This window comes from Meriones unguiculatus, chromosome 17 (genome assembly GCF_030254825.1).
Source record: "Meriones unguiculatus strain TT.TT164.6M chromosome 17, Bangor_MerUng_6.1, whole genome shotgun sequence".
NCBI lineage: Eukaryota > Metazoa > Chordata > Mammalia > Rodentia > Muridae > Meriones > Meriones unguiculatus.
The window spans coordinates 14,385,549-14,398,490 of record NC_083364.1 but is presented as its reverse complement, the minus strand read 5'-3'; the positions used below and the strand labels follow the sequence as shown (position 1 = coordinate 14,398,490).

Genomic DNA, 12,942 nt, shown 5'->3' with positions numbered 1-12,942 from the left:
ATGTATGTGTGTGGATGTGTGGATGTAGTATGTCTCCTGTAGAAAATCCTGAGCAATGACATCCAGAAGTAAGTTTTGGATATTGTGGTACTTCAGCACTTTTTTTTAAGACTAGGAACAGTCTTCTTTATAAACACAGTATCAGTATAAAAATAGAAAAATTAAGTTGATCATATTTAACTTATAGATTATATCTACTTCCTAGTATGCTCAAAACGATCTTCATAGGCTTTGCCTTTTGATTCAGATTTTAATTAGAGCTGACACTTTGCATTTGGTTATTTTGTTTTTCTTGGATGCTTTTTAACAGTTTAAAAGCAACCCCCCCCGCCTCCCCCCCTTTATTCCCCTTAAGCACAAGTGCCTTTGCACCTGGAGCCTGGGGAGCCTGAGGTCATGCATGACAACCTTTTGCCTTGAGGATAACGGCTTCTTGGGAGAGAGCCATAAGAAAGCGGTGGACACACTACTTTATGGACAAGAGAGGTTCCAGAACAGTAGAAGGCAAGACCTTAGATATAAGATAGGAATCTCTTTAAAAAAAAATTTTATTTTACGTGCGTTTGTGTAACACACGTGTGTGCATGTGTTTTACCTAAAGAGGCCAGAAGAGGGCATCAGCTCCCCAGAAACTGGAGGAAGCCACCAAGTGGGTGCTGGGAACCCAACTCAGATCCCAACAAATGCTGGCAATGGCCGAGTACCTTTCCAGCCCCGGCATCTCCTTTGAATTCCGTCATCCACACACCCCATCTTCTCATCTCCTACCCCATAGCAGTGCTTTCTTTCACCTTTTACAATGTCCAGCAGGATCTAGTGTGGACAAAAAACCCAAAGCTTTAGACCCGGGACACTGGAGCAAGCTAGGGCTTTGCTTGTACATTTGATTTTCTTTTTACATCTTATGAAGACACAGAGATAGAGAGAGGAAAAGAGAGAGAGAGAGAAAAAAAAAAGCAACGATGTTTATATCTGCTTATACTGCAACCCCTGTCCCAGTTTCCTCAGGAGCAAAGACGAAGAAACTAACAGAACCCATTTAAGAATACAGATCAAAGCAATGCATGACTCTGAGGATGCTTTGTTAGCATTCGCGTACTGTTTGTGTTACCAGACACGGAGATCTATACATACCATATATATCCCATCAGGTCGTACCTCAACTCCCAACAATGCCCAATGAAAGAAAACGCTCAGACTGGACAAACTGGTGTCTAGACTCCCAAAGGCAACAGATGGGACAGGTACCAGCCTATTCAAATGGACAGGGCTGAGACCGGAGGTCAGAGAAGCCCAAGGAGAGGGAGCAGAGATTGGGGGATGGGTGGCGGGGGCGTCAGTAGGTGCAGGTCCCTCCAAAGGAGCCTCCTCACCTGAGCTAATCCTCTTCCTTGGATTTACCTCCATTTAAAGTGGCTTCGGGGGGAAGACAATTATCAGTGACCACGCAGCAACCAAATCTAAATGTGCAACAGCATGGTTTGCGGCCTAAGCCCCACGCATGCGCACACAGACACACGGGCCAGATTGCTTCCCCATTCGCTCCCAGTATCTGACCTTCTCCCAGGGTCCGCTGGAGCAAGTCATGCTTAGCCTGAAGCTTCGTGATGAGATTACTGCCTTCTAAGAACTCCCGGAGTTTCTGCAAAAGGCAAGGTAGAAACTTAAAACTGTCCGGCGTCAAGGAACTTCCCAGCGGGGACGCTAAAATCCAGCTGCTTTAGCTATTTCCTAGAATTCTGTTCCTCAAAGTGCGGTCTCTAGTCTGGCTGACTCTGCTATCCCCTGGAAGGCAGGCTTAGGCCTCTTGCTCCCAGACCTGTTGAAACAGGCTGCATTTTAGCAAACTCCCCTGTAATGTGTTACCCACGTCAGAGAGAAAAAAAGCCTGGACTTGGGGGAAAGGTGATTGCTAGGTGAGCTGCCTCAGGCGCTGAGTTCAGATCTCCAGCACTGGGTGCTCAGGTGTGAGTGGGTAACCCTAGCACTAGGGGGCTGGAACAGGAAGATCGCAGGCGCCCATTGGCCACGTAGTCTCCAGGTTCGGAGAGAAATCTGTCTCAAGCCAGTAAGCCATCCTCAGCTCCTCAGGCCCCCAGCCGGAATTAGAGAGACCCTAACTCCAAACCTCTGCCCGGCCCGGCTGAACGGGGAGCTGTGAGGTGTACAGGTGACCATTGAGGCCCCCTGCAGTGCCCGGGCAAGCGTGGCCCTGCGCTCTGGGGAGGCTGGGGCGCGGGGCACGGGCGCACCATGAAGTAGAACTGCTCCGTTTCTTGCTGGTTGGCGCGTCTCTTGGCGATGCTCGGCTTACTCAGGTAGGTTTCGGACACGGTGGACTTCACAGATTCCGTGGAGCGGCTGTGCTGGAAGCACTCCGACACGTCGTAGTCCTCAATAGTGACCATGTCTTGGATGGTCTGCAAGGTGGCTTCAGTCGTTTTCTTGACCTGGGGACAGAAACGCATTTCTCGCTTTAGCATGCTGCTCTGTGAGCCCTATACTGCGCCATCAGGGAGTAGCCCATTAGGGAGAGGCTGCTTTCAGAGCACGGTGGGTAGGGGAAAACAGCCAGGCCAACTGGACCAGTTACTCCTCATCCTGACAACAGCTGGAACGCCCGTCCTTTCAGCTGAAGCCGCTGTGCTGCTGAGCAGTGGTCTCACGTGGTCTCCATAGGCGGTTTCCTGCTGTAGGAGGTGCCCACATTATTGTACATGAAAGGCAGCTTGGGTCTCTCCTTTGGGAACACTTTGTTGGAACCTGTCAGTCAGTGTTCTACTGGGCTATGAGTCTTGTTATTTACGTTACTAATTATTTTCCTGCTCTGGCTTCAGCTTTTCACTGCTTCGTTACTGACTAGAGGGATATGGCTCCTGCTTTTATTTTTATATTTTATTTAGTGTGTGTCTGTGCCACAGCACTGGACTGGAGGTTAGAGGACAACGTTGTGGAGTCGGTTTCTCCTTCCGCTAAGCGGCTTGATCGCAGGTCGCGAGGCAAGCACCTTTACCATCTGTGCCAGCTTGCTGACCCCAGATTCTACCTTTAATATGATCAGTTTTCAGTCCCTTTCTTTGCTTAGTGCTTTCTGTGTCCTTCTCACGAAACCTTTTCCTATCCCACACTTACAAGGATATGTAATACTACCTTCTAGGCGCTTTTAAATTTACTTTCTAGCATCGCCTTAATATTCATTTTTTGTTTGTCAAAGATCACATCCTGTCTTTGCTTATCAGAGTCCACTGTTACATGTTTTATTCCTTTTCTCATATACTATAGTCTAGAGACTTTAGTTCCATTTGCCTCTTCTAATTCAGATACTATTTTATAATGCATTGTAATAGGAAATTAGCTAAGTAGCTATACATACATAAGACATTATTATGTTATATATTCAATATCCATCTTTCAATCTTATAAGCATTCAGTATTATAAATTATAAATATTAAACATATTTATAAATTATAATTATATTTGTAATTTATAATTATAATTATAAAAATTCCGTATTTATCAGGTTCCTTGATCTTCATTCCTTTAAAAGTTATCATTGGGATTTATTTTTAGTTGTGTCCATTTCATCCACTTAAGAATCTTTTATCTCATCTTCACTTATAAAAGACACTCTCCTGCTTGACAGTTATTCTTTAGTATATGGAAGGCATTACTGTACCTTCTTGTGGCTTCCATGTTCCTGCTGAGTAAAAATTTACTCTTACTCTGTCATGGCTATGAGTGACATCTTTTATTTTTCTGTGTCTTCTTCTAAAGCTTTCTATTCAGCCTTGGGTTCTGTAGCTTCACAATGATATGTCTAGGCACTGACATGCATATATATCTCTATGTTTCATGTATGTGCATGTGAATGTACATGTGTCACAGTGAGAGTGTGGAGGTCAGAGGACAGCATGAGACAGTCTGTTTTCTCTTTCACTCAGGTTGTCAGGCTTAGTAGCACATAGACACATAGGTAAAGACAGAGTACTTGGGACCTGCGCTTGAACCTGAGAGATTTGTTTACGTTCTGGCATTTCTCCCTACCTCTTAAGCCACTGCCTCTGCTTCTGTAATTTTCTTACCAAGGACCCAGTTACAATAACACGCTCTGCTATGTTCTCTCTGTCTCTTAATCTTTCTCTTCTCTTCTGCATTTTCTGTTCTTTGCTTTTACAGATAGTACTTTGATGGCCTTCCCCTGACCATTTGTCCCTTTTGGCAAGTCACTCTTCAGCTGTGTCTAATCTACAAACCACCTACCACCCTGATTGGGGTGATTTTTCTGTTCTTCTTAGTTCTTAGTTCTCCAGTTTCTACGTGGCTATTTCCCAACCTCTTATCTCACTGCTCATTTTCTTTCTGCTGAAATCTAAGCTTTTTTTTTTTTTTTTTTAATCTCCTTGAATTCAGGAAGCAGTTCTGCATCATGTTTCTGATCATTCCATTATTGTAGCTTTGGTCAGCCTGTCTCTGGTGTTTATCAGTTCTTCTAGCTATCACTAACCAATTTTCCAAACCACCTCATACACCTAATTATCCTTCTTAGGCATGTAAAAATTTGTAATGCTTTAATGTGCCTTACATTTCTTTATGTCTCTGTTGTTTGTGTGTGCAGGTGGATGTCCAAGCACCACCTTTGGGAGTCAGTTCTTTCTCTCCACCATGTACATCCCAAAGATCAAAGTCAGGTCTTTGGCTTGTTGACCCTTGTTGGACATCTGTGCAGAGGGTTCATTGAGGTCTACAGTAATTTCATCTGCCTCAAAAACAAAACAAAGCAAAACCCCCACCAAAACAAACAAACAAACAAACAAACAAACAAACAAACTTGTTTTCCCAAGCTTTCAGGGCACCAGTAGCTTAGAATTACTGGATTTTTACTGTTGTTCAAAGTACTGGGAACTCGGGGCTGGAGAGATGGCTCAGAGGTTAAGAGTACAGTCTGTTCTTCCAGAGGCCCTGAGTTCAATTCCTAGCAGCCATAGGTGGCTCACAGCCATCTATAATGATTTCTGGTATGCAGGTGTACATGCAGGCAGAACACTGTATACACGGTAAATAAATAAATCTTTAAAAAAAAAAAAAGTACTGGGAACTCTTCCTTCCGGGAGTGTGTGGCTCTTTTGCCATGGGCTTCATACTTTGTTCTGGACAATGAAATGTAAAGGCAAGAATCAGCTAAGAGATGCACATCATCACTGTAAGAAGTAGAAATATTTTTAATTGCCTAAAACAACAATAAGACAAAAGCCACTGAGGATCATTGAGTAAGTGTTCTTGCCACCATGCCTAATGACATGAGTTTGATGCCAGGAACCTACTTGGTTGAAGGAGACACTCAACTGCTGTCCTCTGAGCTCCACATGTGTGTCACAGCATGCATACACACACACACACACACACACACACACACACACACACACACATGGGTGAAGGATCATATTGTGTAGTTAACAAATAAGAGCAATCAACACTAGTCAGGATGCTGAGAACAAGCATACAGCGAGGGTCACTGAAGAAGACGCAGAGACTGTAATAGATTTCATCATCTTGGAGTATGCACAATGCGAAGAGCAGATATCTCTGCGACAAAGCATATTTGAACATTTGGTTTAAAAAACTCATTACTACAGGCAGTGGCTTCAAAGGGCATGACTCAGTACCTACAGCTTGGGTTAGAAGACTCACTGTCTTATGTCAGTGTAATGGGTCATGTGGTTTGTGGAAAAATTTCTGAAGAGGGCACAAGGCAGCCATTTTAAAAGTACTGTGACGCTAAAGAACGCACTTGACTCAAAGCACAGCTCTGATGGCAACAAACACAGTAGCTAGGCTTGTGAGAAGCTTCCTTAAAGCTCTGAGAAAGAGAACTACATTCCTAAACTAAAACATCTTTCTTATGATTGAAGATATCCGTGCATAGTTAAAGCAATAGTTACTTTAGACAAAAAGTAGACAAAATTTTCATAGCTCCCCGAGTTTTATATTTACATTAGGAAACAGAAAGTCTGTTACTTATACTGAAACAGCACCCCCACTTCATTCGTTGAAACTCCCGATATTTTACCAATATGTGTGAGCATCTGCAATGTTTTCTAGGGATATGGGGAAGGTATTTATCCTAAGAGGCTGAATTCTGAGCCACGCTGGGGGTCAATGAGGAGATGCTAGAATAAAGGAACTCAAGGCAGAGGAGGGAAGAGGCGAAGCATGGCCTCCTGGGGCCCCAGCAGGCAGCTTTACATGAGAAGGATGGGAATATAGCTTACAGAATGACACCAATCAGGCCCCCAGCACAGCTCGCCCAGTGGAGGGGCCATAGGGAGCCGCCAGTGCTAAGAGGGGGAGTGATGGCTCAGATTCCTGCTTTTAAAATATCTTGGGGCTGATGAACAATAAAAGGAAAAGTCAGACAGGAAGAAAATGAGCTGAGACCTTTTCTTAGTGGAGCGGTCACGTTTCTTGACCTGAGAAGAAACACCTGGAAGGAAACCACTAGGAGACATTTGAAAAACATCCAAGTAACAGAAGTAGAGGATTCATTCCTTTTAGAAACTTTCTTAAGTGGGGGGAAAAACCCAGAAACAGCAACGTAAAGTGAAGCATGATTTCAAAACCTATACAGTAATGTTGCGACTCCAGCAGAGTGGAATGTGAAAGAGTTCATATAAGGAACGCTGATCCAGTTCTGCTTAAAACGCAAGGACGGTTACATTAAAGAAACGACTAAGGAGCAAGTTCCAAGTGCCAGCTATCAGAACCAAAGAGACAGGAAGCTCTCCCACCCGCCCAAGAAGACATGACCTAAAATCACCACAGATGAAAATTAAAATCCATGCCTATAGTTTGTCCTAAGTGACCAGTCAATGGTTGGAATTTGTTAATTAAAGTATGCTCATTGATAGTTATAAAACAACATTTCACTGGAACCATGTTACAAAAGGTAAGATAAGCAGAGGTTATCAAAAGCACACAAAAGGATCATGTGCACGGAGAACCCAAATCAACTGTTTTCCTGCTGCATTTCAATTCCCTTCACAGACACGAGAATCGGTGGTGTTACAGCTAAATGTGGAGTTGCCAGGAAGAATAAGGGAGTGACGGCAGCCAGCAGACTCTATGGCTGGGACTCCGTCTCATCCCGTGGGATGCTCTCTGAGGAGAGTAACATCAGCTCCTGACACACAAGCTGTGATAATAAGTCACCGAGGGGATTCACCAAAATAAACATACCGCGACTGGCACAGTGCCTGTACTGACTCCTCACTGGCTGCAGGAAAACAGGGGTAGGTTTGGTAGAAGCAAATGCCAAGGAATTGACAAGGAACACAGGGAAAAACACAAGCCTGTGGATAAAAATGAGTGACGTGGGAGAAAGGTACCTTCTGTGGGATTAGAAGATGATGACATCATCATCATCATCATCATCACCATAGTGTATGGCAATATGTGGGGGACAGAAAGGACGCTGGCTGTTCTCCTGCATCACTGTCTTTCTTACTGCTTTGAGACAGTGTTTCTCGCTGACCTGGAAGCTCACCCTTTTGTCTAGGCTGGCCAGCCACTGAACTCCTAGGATCTACTTGTCTCCACCTGCCCAGGGCTGGCATTATAGGCTTATACTGCCAGCTTTCAAAGTGGTGCTGAAGATTCAAACTCAGGTCTTCATCTTTGCACTGCTACGCAAAGCCATCAAAAATCCCTTCTGTGGGATTTATGCACGCTGGCTCTTAGTTGTTTTGTCTCTGGAGAGAGGCCGAAGTCATTTTGCTAGTCTCATTCTCAAATACACTGGATTAGCTTGCTGGGCAAAGTGTCACCCCAGTGTCATAATCAACAGAAACCTATCATCTTCCAGTCCCGGAGGCTGGATGTTCAAGGTCAAATGTGGGCCACTCCACTTAAGGAAAGGGTCTGTCTCAGCCATTCTTCCTGACTTATAAAAAGCCACCTTGTCTTGTGTCTCTGTGCTCCAAATCTACCTTTTTACAGGAATTAGAGCCCAACCCAATGACCTCTTTAAGAATCTTCTTTAAACAAGGTCATATTCTGGGCCACTGACATGAACACGAGTACTACAGCATGTGACTTTGGTGGAAACACAACCCGTGCTGGGACACACCCTTATTATCCGATGGCTTGGTGCCCTGGACTGTGTTTTGGATGGAGGCCTCCACACCCATCAGGGTTGACTCTTCTCTTTGTGAAGGGACCCTCTACCCCTTCCCCCATTCACATACCTCACTGATTTCGTGCATTTTCTATTACATCACTGTATCCTTTTAGACAGATTACTAGCCAGCCGAAAGGGACCATACATGTGCATGCGCACACACAGGCACACACATATACACACACACAGATGTGCCTAGGCTCTGTCAGTGCAGGTCACAGACACAAGAGCAGAGAGAGCATCCTAGCTCGGCCTTCCTCTCTCCTCATCCCTTAACGGTGGTGCAGACACCAGCGTTCCTGCCTGAGGTGGGTAGGGTATTACAGAGCTTGACAACAGCCCACCTTTGTTGCCCTATGCGGTTTTTGTTGAGGGGGCGGCAGCCGAGACTGTACCACTGCGAGCATTGGCGTCGCACTAATCCTCTGCCAGCATCCGAGGCTGTAGACTGGGATCACATGATGATTATTATTAGTTTAGTTTAGTTTTTACAAAACTTACGTTCTCGGTGGTGATATGACTTAACCCAAGGATGGCAAGAGCATCCTTGCCCAGGGCCTCTTAGAATACAGTCTCTGCCTTCAGCTGTCTCTCAGAAAACCTGTTTTCCTGAAGTCCACCCACCCCGACTCTGCTTTAATAGCCTGTGGGCGGAGCTGACTCCCAGGAGGATGATCAAGCCCACCGCTCCCAAGCGTCTGCAGCAGAACTTACAGCTCTATGCTTCCACCTATTGTGGGGCAGCATGGAGCCAGGAAAGAGTTCTTCATCTTTGTGTCTCCTGTCAGTTGTGTAGCAGACCACAGGGTACTAGGAGAAGAAGTCTGTGGGATGAGGGTGAAGCTGAATCCTCCTCATGGACAGCAAACGATTCTCAGAACCCGGCAGTGGCATTCAGTTGCTTTCCCGGGCTATTCCCCCTGGGGAGGGTCCCTACACATGCCTGCATTCATTTCCCAGAGCCTCTCCTCAGCCCCCTTGGGGACGTTCTTATGGGCTAATATCCTCCCTTCTCAGAGGTAAAGCTTATTCGAGACAAACACATCTACATATGTGTGTGCTTGCAGTGGAAGGCTGCAGACTTCTCAGCTTTGTGGAGATGATGCCATCACCAAAGGGCTGGACGGCAGCAGCCATTTACCTAGGCGGTCGCTGTCAGGCCAGTTGGAGACACTTAGGGATGCTCACAAAAGCCACAGAGAAGACAGAGCAGGTCCAAAACAACAATTAGAACCAAGTTAGGTACTCCACACCTTACACCAAGTTCTTAAAGAACCTGAAGATACTCCTGGAAGGTTCACTTAGAGATTTATACAGTTTGGGACTTGGGGGTGGTCACTAATAACGTGAAGACAAAAACCTTTTTTTGGTGTGTGTGTGTGTGTGTGTGTGTGTGAGAGTGATTTTACTATAAGGGAAGGAAATATCTCTTATTTTCCTTAATTATACACACCATGAAAGATGTTTCAGTTTGCTTGTTATGTTGAACATATCTTGAAATACGGAAAATGCTTTTGCAAACTCATGAAATGCTCCTCAGCAAGCTGCTCTTTGAAGATTTTAAGTGGTGCCCCAGAATTCTTTATGGGGCCATTAGTCCAAGAGGCACCACAGACTGCTTTCCCCTACTCACCTCAGGTCGGCGAATCCACTTGGATAATCTGAGACAGGCTAGTTGCTTCCTCTGTTAGGATGACTACTGATATGACAGTGTTAATGTGAAGACTACATTTTTCAGATCAGACGTTGGGACAAGTGGTTTGAAAAGGACACACAGGTGTACTTAAAACCAACACTGATCTAAAGGATATGGAGGCCATTGTCACTCTACCTCACATAAGCTCTTTCCCCGCTGTTTAAAAATGTGTGTGTGTGTGTTTGTGTGTGTGTGTGTGTTAAGAGCCTCTGCTCTATGCTCTACTTAACTGTGCTAGCTACATGACTGAAATTATCCCTTAACAGTGATCTTCAATGGGCAGCTGTAGCTCTAGGTAATTAGCTCAAGTTTGGGCTTACCCAAACAGGAAGAAGAATTGCTGTGTGTTCTGGTCCCTGTGTATTTTGGTTCGACACTCACTTGCCACTTTTATGTCCCTTCTCTTCTCACAGGAAGATGGAGGCAAATTCCTTATTTACAGTAGAGGCAAGAGCCACAAAGGGACTCCAAACAAGTAAAGACAGCTAGGCTCTGCCCACGGAAAACACTTTCTACCTTTGCCTCTCTTGGTAGTCAAAGCTCACTAGGATGGAATCATCTACCCACACCTGGAAAAATACTTGAAAGGTCAGACATGCTCCACAAACATTCGAGGGAATGAACAGAACCAGAGGACAAAAATCCCTTAATTTTATATGATGTCAGCTCATCACCTACTCATCCTAAGGGAGAACTGGCGCGATTACCGAACAGACTCTGTGTCTACCACAGAAACCCTCTCCTCCCTCAGCACCCCTGGAACTCAGACTGCCAAGGACCCAATTTAGTCATTCTTTTTGGGTACTTACTTACTGTACCCCACAGGCCACCATGCTCACTGCACTGAAATCTCTAGTTCTTTGACTCAAGAGCAAACCTTTAAAAGTTAACATGAAGAGGCACCGTCTGCCTCCTGCAGCCCACACTGCTGCCTCGTCCTTGTTAGGTCTAATAAGAGCTCACAGGCTCAAACTGTGCAGCAGCCACAGAGGTAACATGGAACCGGCCAGCGTGCAGAGACTGGGGTTGAATGGGATGGCAGAGGAGAGATGAGGCACCTCACTTCTCTTCTTGCCAGATTTTTTTTTTTTTAATTTTTAACTAGTATTTTTCAAAACTTTAAAGCCAAATGAAACAAGTCTGTAGCCTGCCAGCTTCGACTTCGTGTATAACACACCATTTTTCTGGAGTTTAGAGAGACTTTTCCAAGTAAAATAGCGGGAGGATATGAAAAAGAAAAACATTTAAAGTCACTAGACATAAAAATTATGGATCCAGCAGGAGCCAGCACTTTGCAGTTGGCGAGTGAGTATTTCATAGTAACTAGCCAAAACTGTAGCTCTAAGTCATGACTAGAGCAATGGCGTCCTTTGGAAAGGCTTATTTGCGGACTGACTCACCAGTGGTCCTCAGCCTTCCTAACTCTGCGACTTTAATAAAGTTCCTCATGTGCTGGTGACTCCAGGCATAACTTATTTCATTGCAACTTCATAACTGTAATTTTGCTGCTTTTATGAGTCGTAATGGGAATATCTGTGTTTTCTGATGGCCTGAGGTGACCTCCCCCATGAAAGGGTTGTTTGACCCCCAAGGGGTCTGCTTTACGCAGAAATAACTCAAGCTGCATCTTGAGTAAAGGCTGGCTTCTTTCCTCTAGTAAGAATGAAAGCGAACAAAACAAAACAAAATACTCAACAGTGGGTTTTGATCAAACACCAACGGTGCAGAAACACATTTTTTTTTTAAATTTTTGTTGTTGTTGTTTTTCTGTGTGTGAGTGTGTGTGTGTGTGTGTGTGTGCGCGTGCGCGCGCGCGTGTGTGTGCGTGTGCACGCTCTCGGAACCCAGAAGAGGCCACTGGATTCCCTTGAGTCCCAAGCAGCCCAGCATGGTTCTGGGAACTGAACTTGGACTGTGTGGAAGAGCAATGAGTACACCCAGCAGCTGAGCCACCTCTCTAGCCCCATGCCAGTCTTTACTTGTGGGTCAAAGCATCCTGGAGCACTGAACATAGAACAGGGCACTTGAGCGAATCCCGAAAATCTGCTTTATTATTTATGTTTCAGATTTCAACTATTCAGTTTTTAATTTTTATCTATTTACTTGTTCTTGTGAGGGTATGTATAGGTGTGTGCAGGTGCCTGTGGAGACGCCAGAAAAGGGTTCTGGACTCTGGGGCTGGCACTACCGGCATTTGTGAGCCCCTGACGTGGGGGCTGGGATCTGAGCCCTGGTCCTCAGGACAGCACAACCAGCATCCTATAACCACTTAGCCAACGTTCTAGTTCCTTGCTCTTCACTTATTTTCAGGCAGGGTCTAATGCATCCCAGGCCGGCCCCAAACTTGCTGTGTAGCCCCATGATGACCTTGAACTTCTGATCCTCCTGCCTCCTCCTCCTGAGTGCTGGGGTTCCAGTCACATTTCCTCTGTGAACCACAACACTCTCCCGGTGAGCGACACCCCCAGCCCCGGCGATCTGCTCGGCTGTCTGAGTTTGTTCGTGTAACAGCCCACATTCCACCACTCTGGAAGGTGTCTGTCTCCACAGACACCTTCAGTCAGGGATGTCAATCACACGACTGCGTCTACTCTGGCCAGTTAGGGAATTTCATTTCCTGGATGTAACGGCTGGTTTAGAAGACTTAGCCTAGGCAGTGGAGAGATAATATTCTCTCCTTGAATAAGGATGCTGGCAGGCAGCAGGAACATGGCATTCTGGGTGTATCCCCTAAACCCTACCAACACCTATATAGCACAAACCCAATAACGCAAAAGCTGTGGCAAACACTGACTGGTTTCTGGGTTCCTAGTGAGAGTCTTGACTAATGAAAACACGTCTGGGCTTCCTATTTTTATATTAAAAGCATAAGTCTGATACAGTCGATGGCAAAAACAAGCATCTGAATTGTGCAATTGTTTTCCAGCCTCAATATATATTTATAATTTGCATTTCCTAGTCCATACTTTTAAATATGTCAGCAAATATTTTCTTTCCCAATTCGAGCGCTATTTCAAATGTGAATTTTTTTTGCACTAATTTTATAACCAATGCCATATTTGGTACCAAAAT

General features: G+C 45.1%; 1 protein-coding gene across 3 annotated transcripts in view; it reads right to left on the bottom strand.

Annotated features, from left to right (window-relative positions):
• Srgap1 (SLIT-ROBO Rho GTPase activating protein 1) overlaps nucleotides 1-12,942 on the bottom strand; it is a 258,275-nt gene that overhangs the window by 49,890 nt on the left and 195,443 nt on the right. For all 3 annotated transcript variants that reach the window (XM_021655170.2, XM_021655176.2, XM_060371008.1), the window contains exons 9-10: nucleotides 2,253-2,450; nucleotides 1,558-1,642 (exon numbers count right to left, since the gene is read on the bottom strand). In XM_021655170.2, coding sequence (XP_021510845.2) covers nucleotides 1,558-1,642; nucleotides 2,253-2,450 — 283 coding nt within the window. The remainder of the gene's footprint in view (nucleotides 1-1,557; nucleotides 1,643-2,252; nucleotides 2,451-12,942) is intronic.